The sequence below is a fragment of the Pristis pectinata genome, chromosome 23, assembly GCF_009764475.1.
Source record: "Pristis pectinata isolate sPriPec2 chromosome 23, sPriPec2.1.pri, whole genome shotgun sequence".
Classification (NCBI taxonomy): domain Eukaryota; kingdom Metazoa; phylum Chordata; class Chondrichthyes; order Rhinopristiformes; family Pristidae; genus Pristis; species Pristis pectinata.
The window spans coordinates 26984-42140 of NC_067427.1; the positions used below are offsets into that span (position 1 = coordinate 26984).

A 15157-nucleotide genomic window follows, 5' to 3' on the forward strand; every position below is an offset into this window, starting at 1 on the left:
AAAATATGAACAGCAGCAATCAAGTGAGGGATGGGGAGGGGAGACTAATTTGACTGAAGTGAGATGTGACTTTGCAAAAGCAGACTGGAAACACCTACTTAAAATAAATCAGTCAGATCAACTGGAGGCATTTATACTTCAAAAGGTTCAGGGTAAATGCACTCCCACAAAGAGAAAGATGGGAATGCCTAATCTTGAGCATCTGGATTACAAGGTGCATTGAGTGTAAGGAAAGCAATGAGGGGAAGCTTAGGTCAGACACAGAGCTTAATACTACAGTAAGTCTTAAAGAGTATAGAAAGTGGAGGAGTGAAATTAAAAGTAATATTAAGAAAGCAGAGAGAGTGACAGAGAGAGAGAGAAAGAAAGAATACATTCAGAACTCTAAAAGCACTAAAATAATTGATTGAGACACAATCAAAAAGTTATTCCCAAGGTGGCAGGTGCCTATTCCTTTCATCACTAGTTGACACTTTAAAAGCAATAGGGAGGATAGATATAGTTTTTAAGTAATTCAAGCAGAGCACATGCCAAAACATTAATCCACCTTGTGGCAAGGATCCACAGAGCATATTTCACTGATATCGAGATCATGCAAAGACATCAAGAGTTCTGCCCGCAGAGTACAATAATGGACATTCCTTGTTCGCAGGAACAGAGTTCGTAGGAACTGGAGCACCATGTCATACAACTTCACGTTTTTCCCAATCATATTGGTTAATTTCTGAACCACCTAGACAAACAAAGGAAACAAAAGCATGAAAATATTACAAACACAACAGGTATTCTTGAAATATTCATAGTTGCAGAGTCACAGGACTGTACAGCATGGAAATGGGCCCTTTGGCCCAATTCGTCCATGCTGACAAAGGCTCTCAGATGGGCAGATGAATGTGCACAGAATGGAGGGATATGGACATTGTGCAGGGAGAAGGGATTAGTTTACTTAGGCGCTTAATTACTAGTTGAATCAGTTCGGCTCAATATCGAGCGTTGAAGAGCCTGTTCCTGTGTGTACTGTTCTATGTTCTATCCCTCTGTACTTCAATGCTGAAGGGTCCTGCCACTAACATTTACTTTAGCCTTACATAGGACCGCCCAAAGTGTAACACCTCACCTGCTCTGATTAAACTCCATCGGCCATTCCTCCACCCTGCTCTATCCTTTGACAGTCCTCTACACTGTCCACAATTCAACTAATCTTGTGTCATTTGCACTTACCAAACCCACCCATCTACATTTTCATCTAAGTTATTTAAATATATTACAAACAAAAGAGGTCCCAGCACCGATTCCTGCATACATTACTTGTTACAGATTTCCAGTCAAAAAGCAGCCTCCGTAATTCCCCGGTCTGATCATCCCTCCCACCCACCCCTCCCTAACCCCTGGCATTTTCCCCTGCAACTGCAGGAGGTGCAACACTTCTTCCTACACCAGTTTAAAAAGGGGGAGGGAAAAAAAGAAAAAAAACGGAGGCTTCGTGGGCTTCACTTCGGAGCAGATAAGTTTTTCTTTTTATTAAGTTTGAAGTATAAGGCTTAGTTTTTAATAGGGTTATAATTTACTAGGGTTAGTATTTTTTTTTGTGTGTTTTAAAAGTTTTTAGTGGTCGAGTGGGGGCTGGACTGCGCAGGCACGGCGCGGGCAGTTTAAAAAGCCAACTGCCTATAGAGCAGGCAGCGTTGGAGCGGGAGCAGAGTGTTCTGGGCTTTGGCTCTAGGGGCTTCGGTGTAAAGGGGTAAGGCAGGTGAGTAGCTGGTAGGTAGGCAAAGGTAAGGTTACCTGTTATCTGTGATAAATATTTAAGTAGAATATCAGGAGCGGCAACTAAGAGGAGCGGCAACTAAGAGGAGCGGCAACTAAGAGGAGCGGCAACTAAGAGGAGCGGCAACTAAGAGGAGCGGCAACTAAGAGGAGCGGCCAGTGTGTGAGTGGCTCAGGGTAGGAGTGGAGCCTTGAGGCTTTGGCTCAAGAGGCTTCGGTTAGCAGAGGCTGAGGAAGAGCTAGCACCCTGAGAGGTAAGGTCGGTAAGTTCCTTTAAGTTAATTAAAGTCGGATTGGGTAATGAAGGCAGCAGCTCGGGCAGTTGTGTGCTCCGAATGCAGTATGTGGGAAGTTAGGGACAGCACGCTTGTCCCTGATGACTACACCTGTAAAAGGTGCATCCAACTGCAGCTCCTGGCAAACCATGTTAGGGAACTGGAGCTGGAGCTGGATGAAGTTCGGATCATTCGGGAGGTAGAGGCAGACACAGGTAGGAATTTCAGGGAGACAGTTACACCTAAAGGTCAGGAGGCAGGTAGCTGGGTGACTGTTAGGAAAGGGAAGGGGATTAGACAGAAGGAGCAGAGCACCCCTGTGGCCGCTCCCATCAACAATAAGTATACCGTTCTGGATACTGCTGGTGGGGACGACCTACCAGGGACAAGTTGTAGTGGTTGAGTCTCTGGCACCGAGGCGGGACCCTCATCTCAGATAGGAGGGAGGGTAAAGAGGAGAGCAGTAGTGATAGGGGATTCAATAGTTAGGGGGACAGATAGGAGATTCTGTGGGAGAGATCGAGAATCCCAGATGGTCTGTTGCCTCCCTGGTGCCGGGGTCCATGATATCTCAGATAGAGTTCTTGATATTCTCAGGAGGGGGGGGGGGGGGGGGGGGGGGTGAGCAGCCAGATGTCGTGGTCCATGTTGAGACCAATGATGTGGATAGGAAGAAGGAGGAGGTCCTGCAAAGAGAGTTTAGGGAATTAGGTGCAAAGTTAAAGGACAGGACCTCCAAGGTTGCAATCTCAGGATTGCTACCAGTGCCACGTGCTAGTGAGGCTAGAAATAGGAGGATCATGCAGCTAAATACGTGGCAAAGGAGTTGGTGCAGGAGGGAGGGCTTCAGGTTTCTGGATAATTGGGCTTTGTTCCAGGGAAGGTGGGATCTGTTCCGAAGGGACGGTTTACACCTGAACTGGAAGGGGACTAACATACTTGTGGGTAGGTTTGCTAGTGCTGCTCTGGTGGGTTTAAACTAGATTTGCAGGGGGAGGGGAACCAGAGTGTTAGAGAAGAAAGTGAGGAGGAAAATGATCGTGCAAGGTCTGCAGGTATGGACAGAAATCAAAGGTTTGTACATGATAGTAATGTTCTCAGGTGCATCTATTTCAATGCAAGGAGTATTGTAGGTAAGGCGGATGAGCTTAGGGCGTGGATAGGCATGTGGGATTACGATGTTATTGCTATTAGTGAGGCATGGTTGCAGGAGGGGCAGGACTGGCAGCTTAATGTTCCGGACTTCCGTTGTTTCAGATGTGATAGAGGGGGAGGGATGAAAGGGGGAGGAGTGGCATTACTGGTCAGGGAACAGATCACGGCTGTGCATAGACAGGACAACCCGGAGGGCTCGTCTACAGAGGCCATATGGCTGGAGCTGAGGAACAGGAAAGGTGTGGCCACACTAATAGGGTTGTATTATAAACCACCCAATAGTCAGAGAGAATTGGAGGAACAAATCTGTAGGGAGATAGCAGATCGATGTAAGAAACAGAAAGTTGTGATAGTAGGGGATTTTAACTTTCCACATATTGACTGGGACTCCCACACTGCAAAAGGGTTGAATGGCTTGGAATTTGTCAAATGTGTTCAGGAAAGTTTTCTAAATCAATATATAGAGGTACCAACGAGAGAGAATGCAATACTTGATCTCCTATTAGGGAACCAGGCAGGTGAGGTGACAGAAGTATGTGTAGGTGAGCATTTTGGGTCCAGTGACCGTAATGCAATTAGTTTCGGGATAATTATGGATAAGGATAGGTCTGGTCCTCGTGTGGAGGTTCTAAATTGGGGAAAGGCCAATTTTGTGGAAATGAGAAAGGATCTAGGTAGGGTGGATTGGGATGTTATTTTCTGGCAAGGATGTGCTCAGTAAATGGAAAGCCTTCAAAGATGAAATTTTGAGAGTGCAGAGTTTGTATGTTCCTATCAGGATTAAAGGCAAGGGTAACAAGCACAGGGAACCCTGGTTTTCAAGGGATATTGGTGAGCTGGTTAAGAAAAAGAGAGAGGTGTATAGCAAGTATAGGCAACCAGGAACAGATGAGGTACTTGAAGGGTATAGGAAATGTAAGAAAATACTAAAAAAGGAAATCAGGAAGGCAGAAAGACATGAGGCTGCTTTGGCAGATAACGTGAAGGTAAACCCAAAGGGTTTCTACAGGTATATTAAGAGCAAAAGGATAGTAAGAGACAGAACTGGTCCCCTAGAAGATCAGAGTGGTCGTATATGTGTGGAGCCTCAGGAGATGGGGGAGGTCTTAAACAGTTTTTTTGCATCAGTATTTACTCAGGGAACTGGCAGTGTGGATATGGAAGGAAGGGAAACAAGCACTAGTGTCATGGAACATATAGAGATTAAAAAGGAAGAGGTACTTGATGCTTTACAGTGAATAAAGGTAGATAAATCCCCAGGGCCTGACAAGATATTTCCTCGGACCTTGACAGAGACTAGTGTAGAAATTGCAGGGGCCCTGGCAGATGTATTTAGAATGTCCTTAGCCACGGGTGCGGTGCCAGAGGACTGGAGGATAGCTCATGTTGTTCCATTGTTTAAGAAAGGCTCAAAGAGTAAACCAGGTAATTACAGGCCAGTGAGCCTGACATCAGTAGTGGGTAAATTATTGGAAGGTGTTCTGAGAGATAGGACATATAAGTATTTGGACAGCCAAGGGTTGATTAAGGATAGTCAGCATGGCTTTGTGCGTGGTAGATCGTGTTTAACGAATCTTGTGGAGTTTTTTTGAGGAGGTCACTAAGGAAGTAGATGAAGGTAAGGCTGTGGATGTTGTCTACATGGACTTTAGTAAGGCCTTTGACAAGGTCCCACATGGGAGATTAGTTCAGAAGGTTCAGTCAATGGGTATCCATGGAAAGGTTGTAAACGGGATTCAAAATTGGCTGAGTGGGAGAAGACAGAGGGTGGTTGTGGATGGTTGTTTCTCAGATTGGAGGCCTGTGACTAGTGGTGTGCCTCAGGGATCTGTGTTGGGGCCATTGTTACTTGTTGTATATATCAATGATCTAGAAGATAATGTGGTAAATTGGATTAGTAAATTTGCGGACGACACTAAGATTGGAGGTGAAGTGGACAACGAGGAAGGCTTTCAAAGCTTGCAGAGGGATCTGGACCAAATGGAAAAATGGTCCAGAAAATGGCAGATGGAATTTAATGCAGACAAGTGCGAGGTGTTGCATCTTGGAAGGACAAATCAAGGGAGGACATACACAGTAAATGGTAGGGCACTGAGGAGTGCGGAGGAACAAAGGGATCTGGGAGTTGAGATACATAATTCCCTGAAAGTAGAGTCACAGGTAGACAGGGTTGTAAAAAAGGCTTTTGGCATCCTGGCATTTATAAATCAAAGTATTGAGTATAGGAGTTGGAATGTTTTGGTGAGGTTGTATAAGTCATTGGCGAGACCAAATTTAGAATATTGTGTGTGGTTCTGGTCACCGAACTACAGGAAGGATATCAGTAAGAGTGAAAGAGTGCAGAGGAGATTTACAAGAATGTTGCCGGGTCTTCAGGAGTTGAGTTACAGGGAAAGATTGAGCATGTTAGGACTTTATTCCTTGGAGCGGAGAAGAATGAGGGGAGATATGATAGAGGTTTATAAAATGATGAGGGGCATAGACAGAGTTAATGCAAGTAGGCTCTTTCCACCTAGATTAGGAGAGATAAGTACGAGAGGACATGGCTTTAGGGTGAAAGGGGAAAGGTTTAGGGGGAACATTAGAGGGAACTTCTTCACTCAAAGAGTGGTGGGAGTGTGGAATGGGCTGCCATCTGATGTGGTAAATGCGGGCTCGCTCTTAACTTTTAAGAGTAAATTGGATAGATACATGGATGAGAGAGGTCTGGAGGGGTACGGGCTGGGGGCAGGTAAATGGGACTAGCAGAATAATGTTTCGGCACAGACTAGAAGGGCCGAATGGCCTGTGTCCTGTGCCGTAGTTTTCCATGGTTCTACGGTACCTCTGCCCTCACTACAATCCAGGGACCTAAACAGCCTTTCCAGGTGAGGCAAAGATTCACGTTCACCTCCTTCAACCTCATCTACTGAATTTGTTGCTCCCGATGCGTCCTCTGCATTGGTGATACCAATGATAGGCTAGACGACCAGTTCGCAGAGCACCAGCGCTCTGTCCACAACCACCATCCTGAGCTCCAATTACATGCCATTTCAACTCCCCATTCCAATACCATCCTATCTGTTCTCAGCTTTCTCCACTGCATGGGTGAGATCCAATGCAAACTAAAAGAAAAACACCTTGTATTCTGCCTGGGCAGTCTACAACTGAATTTTCCAACTTCAGATAACCCTTACCTCCTGTGTTCTCCTCTCTCTCTTTCCAATGCACCCCTGGTCTCCCCATTCTTGTTCCTTTTCAATTCCTGCACCACCCCCCCACCCCCACCCAGTCCTCCATCACCCATTTTGTACCGCTCCCCCCTGGTTCCACCTGACCTTCATCTCTCCCTTAACGGTTCCCATTATAATATTCCTTACTTATCACATTCCAACACTTAATTGAAAAATTAATGTAAAGATTGGCTGCTATTGACAAAAGGAAAACCATACACGTTGATAAGAGTACAGCATATTTCATGATGTCCATTCAGGCCAACTTTAATTTTAAAAATATTTTCTGTTGCTAAACACAATTAACTACATAAAATATAGAGAACAAAGGTAATTTTGTTGAACCCGTCAGGATATATACACCACAGAACCCTGCTCCCTTTCTCCTTCACCCCATTCTTTCAGTATAATTTGCTGTTCCCATTTCCCTCGTTCACTTATCAAGCATTCCACTTCATGCATCCAGAAGAACACAAGAAAATAGGAACGGGAGTAGGTCAATATGCCTCTGAAGCCTGCCCCACCATTCAAGATGACCGTGGCTGATCTACGCTGGCCTCAATTCTTCTGTGCCAGTTCCCCAAACCCTCAATTCCCCGATCTTTCAAATATTTATCTGTCTGCACCTTAAATACATCTAGTGACTTGCCCTTCACTACCCTCAGTTTTAAATGACCAGCCTCTTATTTTGTAGCTGCGTTCCCTTGTTCATGACTCCCCCATTAGTGAAAACATCAACATTGACCCGGTCAAGCCACTTTAGGATCCTATGTGCTTGAATAAGGTCACCCCTCATTCTTCTAAACTCCAAGGGCTACAGACCCAAATTATCTAGCCTCTCTTGATCGAACAACCTCTCATCCCAGGAATTAGACTGGTGAATCTCCTTTGGACTGCTCCAAATGTCAACATATTCTTTTTTTAAAAAAGGCAAAGGGACCAAAAAGGTGCATGGTATTCCAACACTCTTGAGTTTTTGCCCAATCTATCTATATCCAATTGCACGCTCACAATGTTCTCAATAACATGCCCTTCCACCTTTTTTCATAAAATTGGCAAATCTGGAAACCTTACATTTTGCTCCCTACCCCAGATCATTCATGTAGATGGTAAACATTTGAGGGCCAAGAACCAATCCCTGCGGTACTCCACTAGTTACATCCCTCCAGCCTGAGAAGGAAACATTTATTTTTTGTTTTCTCCGTGACAGCCAGTTTTCTATCCATGCTAACATACTTCCTCCAATACCTTGAGCCTTTAATTTATACATTAACTGCTTATGTGGCACCTCATTTGCTTTTTGGAAACCTAAATACACAATACACCTCTAATGCTGTAAGGACATGCATTTAAGGTGAGAGGAGGTAAGCATAAAAGGGATGTGTAGGGCAAGTTTTTTTTATATACACAGAGTGGTGGGTGCCTGGAATGCACTGCCAGGGTTGGTAGTGCAGGCAAATACTATAGAGGTGTTTAAGAGGCTCTTAGATAGTCACATGAATATACAGAGGATGGAGGGATATGGACATTGTGTAGGCAGGAGAGATTAGTTTAGTTGGGCTTTTAATTATTAGTTTAATTATTTTGGCACAACATCATGGGTCGAAAGGCCTGCTCCTGTGCTGTACTGTTCTATACTCTACCTTCTACATCTACTGGCTTCCCCCTATCAACTCTCCATGTCACATCCTCAAAGAATTTGAGCAAATCTGTCAAGCATGATTTACATTTCATAAAACCACATTGACTAGGTCTGATAATATTCAGCTTTCCTAAATGATTAGTTATTTCTTTTTTCATTATTGACTCTAGCATCTTGCCAACAATTGGTATTAAACTAACTGGCCAAAAGTTCCCCATCTTTCGTCTTCCTCTTTTTAAAACAATTGGCCACTTTCCAATCTTCTGGTACCCACCAGAATTTGAGAGTTTTGAAACATTTCAAATACTGGGTACGGTAGTGTAGCGGTTAGCGTAACGCTATTACAGCGCCAGCGACCCTGGTTCAATTTCCAGCTACTGTCTGTAAGGAGTCTGTACGTTCTCCCCGTGTCTGTGTGGGTTTCCTATGGGTGCTCCGCTTTCCTCCCACATTCCAAAGACATATGGGTTAGTAAGTTGTGGGCGTGCTATGTTGGCACCGGAAGCGTGGCGACACTTGCGGGCTGCCCCCAGAACAATCTACGCAAAAGATGCATTTCACTGTGTGTTTCGATGTACACATGACTAATAAAGATATCTTATTACTATCTCTGTAGCCACTTACATTAAGACTTTGGGTGGAGGCTATTGGGAACCAGTGATTTATCTGCCTTTAGCCCCGTGAGCTTCTCTAATACTTTATCCCTTGCAATTGGAATTTTTACAAGTTCCTCTGTTATTTGAAATGACCCCATCTGTTATCCATGCTATTCACTTCCACCATTCCTTACGATAGAGAGTTCCACATTTTCAACACATTCTAGGAAAAGAACTTCCCATTGGGAAATGATAAAATAAATATCCTTTAATTTTATTTTTCTCCACAAATGGAAACATTCTACAGTATCAAAATCTTCATAATTTTAAAAGACCAATTAACATAAGGGTCCACCAACACCTTGACGACACATGAAAACGTTCACTAAAGCATTCAGATTTCAAATGAAGAGACTAGGGTCTTCATTCTTTCCTGATGGATATAACTACCAAGTTTTTATATTATTCTTCTAAATCTTTTTGTACCCTTTCCTGTGCCTTTCTAACCTTTGTATAATATGAAGAGCAGAATGATGCATGCTCCAAGTAACTTCTAACTGTGATTTCAATTTAACCCATCTATAAATTCACAGTAATTTTCTGAAGGGTCTGCTAAGCCATAAATGTTCCTACGCCTGAAATATGGTATCATCTTCCAAATCACATTTTTTTTTGTTATACAAAAGTGAACAAGAATATTTGCAACTACCTTCAGCCAAGTTTGTCCTGCCCATAACAAGTGGGGAAAAAATCTGATCCATCCAATTACTATCCCTGTTGACTCTCAATTGAGGTCAAGGGGAATCACTTTCCTTTCATCTCTGGAATTCAATTCTTTTGTCCACATTTGGTCCACAGCATGTGGTCAAGGCAGAAATGAGCATTGGGTAAGCTGGGTATCGGTGAGTGAGCACTGCTTGATAGCACTGATGAGGACACTAACTGAGAGTCAATAAGGACAGTAAATGGATGGTTCAGTTCTGGTCACCTCATTATAGGAAGGATGCGAAATATTTAGAGAGGGTGCAGAGGAGATTTACCAGGATGCTGCCTCATTTAGAGAACATGTCTTATGAGGAAAGGCTGAGCAAGCTAGGTCTTTTCTCTTTGGAGCGACGCAGGACGAGAGGCGACTTGATAGAAGTATATAAGATTATGAGGGGCATGGATAGAGTGGACAGCCAGCACCTTTTCCCCAGGACAGTAATAGCCAATACCAGAAGACATCCAGTTAAGGTCAGAGGAGGAATGTTCAGGAGGGATGTCAGAGGTATGTTCTTTGTACAGAAAGTGGCGGGTGACAGGAATGCACTGCCGGGTTTGGTGGCAGAAGCTGATACAATACGGACATTTAAAAGTCTCTTAGATAGGCACATGGATGTAAGAAAAATGGAGGATTATGGGCTGTGCAGGAGGGAAGCGTTAGATTGACCATGGAGGAGGATTTCACATAGTTCAGCACAACAGCATGGGCCGAAGGGCCTCTACTGTGCTGTACTGTTCTATGCAAACCTTGGCAGTGCCTATTAAAAGCCAAAATTATCTGAACCACTGAAATGCCTTCCTTCTGTATGCCAAGATCTTCAAGTCAAGTTTCTTGTTACGTGCACAGATATGGTGAGGTAGAGTGCAACGAAAAACTTGCTTGCAGCAGCATCACAGGTACCATAAGAAATTGTGAACTTCTATGGAAGTAGTGATTAACAACTGTGTGCTTTTGATAATAAATTATTCTAATCTGTACCTCTCCCTGGCGTCTTGTTTTGGGGGATGCCGAGAAAAAGTTATGCAAGACCGACAGTTCGCTGCTGAAGAGAGCATTTTCTTTCTCAATGATGTACTGTTTCAACAATGGGGAGACTTCATCTCCAAACAACGCCTGGTTATCCTGCCAGATCTGACGTTTAACCTCTGTGGCACAAATTTTGTAGAGTTCCTTATCTGCCATCACCAGTTTCAGCTTTTCTTCTGGCACCTATATCAAAGAATGCGAGGCAGGACTGTTATAATAAGGCAAGGCAAACATTAAATAGAGGGAGTAATTCTGGGAATCCAGCATGAATGTCCAACATTCTTCCCTCCACAAATTATTTCAAACATTAATCTGAATATTTTAATAACTTGACAAAATTATGGAACAAAACCAGTGGTTGTGATCACCTTGGTACCAACAATAGAGGTTAAAAAGAGGAATGAGGTCCTGAAACGTAAAGTAAGGGAGCAAAGTCACAGATTAAAGAGCAGGACATTGAAAGGTTGTAATCTCTGAATTACTTCCAGAGCCACATCCTAGTGTGTATAGGAATAGAAGGAAAGGTCAGATGAATCTGTGACCAAAAGCATAGTGCAGGAGAGAGGAATTCAGATTTCTGGATCACTTAACAGTTTCTGGTGAAGATGAGATTTAGAGATTCACACAGTTATAGAGCACGGAAACAGGCCCCTCAGCCCAACATCCATGCCAACCAAGAGGCCTATCTACTAATCCCATTTGCCTGCATTTGGCTCATAGCCCTCTAAACCTTTCCAATCTGTGGACCAGTCCATATTGTAAAAGTAACTGAGAATATAAAGGTTAATGTTGTTCAGCTGCTGTGGCCTAACCATGGCATGACTATAGTATGATGTCCAGGTGCCTTGTGTAAATCAAAGTAGTAGTTAGTTAAGGAGTATCCGTCTTTGTGAGCTGTTTGCGATAAGTTACCCTTGGAACCTGACTTCAGATTGTAGCATGATGAACTGCTGCTGAGTTACAAAGTGCTTAAAGAAAAATAACAGATAATGAAGCAAATAGTTAATCATTATAATTAAGAAAAAGTAAATAGTTTAGATAGCTTGGTATGTGAAACTTAGCACGTTAGCTTCTTTGTCTGAGAAGACAAAGATGACCCTGGCATTTGAACCTTTGAGTGAGGATCAGTACAGAGCTCAGGTTGCACTGTTTACTCTTTCCCACGAGCAAAAGAAAAATAAAACGCTTGTTGTACGCTCCTTGGTTCTGTTTGTTTTTGCTTTATTACATCGTGGATCGACTTTCACAATATGTCTTTTAAATGTTGTAATTGTACCTGCCTCTAACAACTCCTCTGAGATCTTGTTCCACATACACACCATCCTGAGTGAAAAACCTGCCCCCCAGATCCCCTTTTGTACAGATGGGATCTGTACAAGCTGGAATGATTGCACCTGAACTGGAACAGGTCTAACCTTCTTGCAGGGAGGTTTGCTGTTGGGATGGGTTTACATTAATTTTTCATGGGACATACAGGTACATTTGGCAGGAAGGTGCAGTCACCTATTGACGGAAAATTAAGTCAGTCCAGCTGGCAAAGCAGACAGGGGAACGATGAGGCACATAGGAGGCAAAACTAAACTGCACCTATTTCAGTGTGAGGAGTATAAAGGGCAGGACAAATGATCTTAGACCCTGGATTAATACATGGAACTACAATATTGTAGCCATTACAGAAATTTGGTTGAGAAAAGGGCAAGACCAGCAGCTCAATGATCCAGGTAAAGAGGTTTTAGACATGACAGAGAGGGACATAGAAAAGAAGGGGGACTTACTTTGCTGATTATGGAGAATATCATTGCTGCACTTAGAGAATACATCTTGGAGGGGTCTTCCAGCGAGGCCATATGGGTAGAACTCAGTAATAAGAAAGGTGCAATCACTAATGATGGGGTTATACTCTGGGCCTCCCAGTAGCCAGCAAGAGTACGAGAAACAGATATGCAGGTAGACCATGGAAGGTCGTTAAAAATCGGGTTATTGGAGTTGGTGATTTTAATTTACACAATATTAATTGGGGCTCCCTTAGTGTCAGGGGCTTAGATGGAGCACAATTTGTTAGGTGCATCCAGATGGGTTACTTGAAACAATATGTAGATAGTCCAACCAGGGATGGGGCTGTTCTACTAGACCTTATATTTGGGGGTAAGCCTGGCCAGGTGAATGAAGTTTCAGAAGGGGAGCATTTTGGGAACAGTGATCATAATTCCATAAGTTTTAAGATAGTTATGGATAAAGCTGGTCCTCGGATAGAAGTGCTAAATGAGGGAAGGCTAATTACAAGAGCATTAGGCAGGAACTGGTGAAACTAGATTGCAAGCAGTTACTTGAGGGTAAATCCACATCTGACATGTGGGAACTTTTTGAAGCCCAGATGATTGGAGTTCAGAACCAGCACGTTACAACAAGATGATGTAAATTTAGTCAAAAGGGAAAAGGAAGCACGTATAAGATTTAGGAAGCTGAAATCAGACAAGGCTCTTGAAAATAAAGGAAGAAAGAACTTAAGCAAGAAATTAGGAGGGCTAAAAGGGGCCATAAAATGGCAAGCAGGATTAAGGAGAATCCCAAGTTATTTTATAGATACATAAAGAGTAGGTCCAATCAAGGACAAAGGAGGGGATTTTTTTTACATGGAGCCAGAAGTGGGTGCTTAATGAGTAATTGGCATCAGTATTCACCAAGGAGAAGGACATGGATGACACTGAGATTAGGGAAGGGTATGTTGATATTCTACGGCATGTCGATATTGAAGGACATGTCAATATCAAGGAGCTGGTGGTGTTGGGTGTCTTAAAAAATATTAAGGTAGCTAAGTCCCTGGGGCCTGACGGGGTCTATCCCAGAGGGAAGCAAGGGAGGACATTGCTGGGACCTTGACACAGATCTTTTTAGCCATGGGTGAAGTACCGGAAAACTGCACAATAGCCAATGTTGTTCCTTTGTCTAAGGGCAAAGGGGAGAAACCGGGAAATTATACGGCAGTGAACCTTACATCAATGGGAGGGAAATTATTGAAGAATTTTAGGGTCAGGATTTATCTGCATTTGGAAAAGCATGGACTTATTAGGGATGGACATCATGGCTTTGTGCCAGGGAGATCCTGTCTCACAAATTTTATTGCATTTTCTGAGGAGGAAGTGATGAAGATGATTGATGAAGGTAGAGCTGTGGTTGTTGTTTACACAGAGTTTAATAAAGCATTTGAAATAGGTCCTTCACGGTAGGCTGGTCCAGAAGATTAAGTCACATGGGATCCATAGCAAGTAGGTAAATTGACTTGGTCATAGAAGGCAGAAGGAAGAGGTAGAGGTGTGTTGTTCTGACTGGAGGTGTGCGTGGCCAGTTGTGTTCCACAAAGATCAATACTGTGTATATATGTGTGTGTGTGTGTGTGTGTGTGTGTGTGTGTGTGTGTGTGTGTGTGTGTGTGTGTGTGTGTGTGTGTGTGTGTGTGTGTGTGTGTGTGTGTGTGTGTGTGTAAAAAAATTAATGATTTGGATGAAAAATGTAAGCAGTTACATTAGCAAGTTTGCAGATGACATAAAATTGGGTGGAATTGTGGATAGTGAGTAAAGTTGTCAAAGGATACAGATGGATGTAGATCAGATGGAAATTTGTCAGAGAAGTAGCAGATGGCATTTAATCTGAAGTGTGAGGTGATGTATTTAAGGAGGTCAAATGCAAGTGGAAAGTATACAGTATGTGGCAGGACTCATAGGAACATTGATGTACAGAGGGATCTCAGGCAGCAAGTCCACAGATCCCTGAAAGTGGCATCATAAGTTCAAAGCATGGTAAAGAAGGCATATGATATGCTTGCCTTCATCAGTCACGGCATTGAGTTTAAAGATTGGGAAGTCATGATACAGCTGTATAAAACATTGGTTAGGTCACATTTGTGCAGTTTTGGTTGCCACGCTGTAGGCTTTGGAGAAGGTGCAGAAGAGGTTCACCATGATGTTGCCTGAATTGGATGTGTGGACAAAAGAGATATTTGAGCAAGTGTGTAGCTAGTCATATTAGAGAAGAGGCAGAACTGGACCTAATCTTCAAAAATATTGCTGGGCAAGTGTTGGAATGGTCAGTGGGAGGGCATTAAAGAGATAGCAACCATAGCTCTAGGCTTCAAGGGGATTAAGGAAAGGAATAAAGATGGTCTGGAAATTAAGGTCCTGAATTTGGGTGATGGGTGGTGGGGAAGGATGCTGACCTCAATATTATGAAAGGGGACCCAGGAAAATTAGATTGAGATCAGCCATTTGCAGATAGCTGTACATTGAACATAGGGGAGTCATTCAAAAGTGAAATTAAGAGAGTTCAGGGCCAACATGTTCCCTCAAGGGTGAAAGCTGGAAGAAGACAAAAGGAAGCATTTGGCACATATGGTGAAGTGAAAAGACTCAGGAGTATAGAAAGTGTAGGTGTAGTGTGGGTGGGGGACTTAAATGAAATTAGTAGGGTAAGGAAAGGCTTGAAATGTTACTGGCAGACAAGATTAATGAAAATATCAAAGCATTGTTTTAAGGACATTATGGTAACCAGGGCAAGAATATGGCCCATAAGGGCTCTATTCTAAGGATACAACACAACATACATCAGCTGGAAAGTTGGGCAGAGTGGTGGCAGATGAAACTTAATCCATACATATATGAGGTAATGCACTTTGGGAGGCCAAATTCTGGAAGGATATAAAGAGTAAATGCCAGGGACCTCGG

The 15157-nt window shown here is 43.2% G+C and overlaps 1 protein-coding gene across 1 annotated transcript in view; it reads right to left on the reverse strand.

Moving 5' to 3' along the window:
- Nucleotides 1–15157, reverse strand: part of nelfb (negative elongation factor complex member B) — a gene marked incomplete at its 3' end in the record, with an annotated part of 46650 nt that overhangs the window by 23774 nt on the left and 7719 nt on the right. The window contains exons 4-5 of the mRNA XM_052037438.1: nt 10392–10622; nt 548–733 (exon numbers count right to left, since the gene is read on the reverse strand). Coding sequence (XP_051893398.1) covers nt 548–733; nt 10392–10622 — 417 coding nt within the window. The remainder of the gene's footprint in view (nt 1–547; nt 734–10391; nt 10623–15157) is intronic.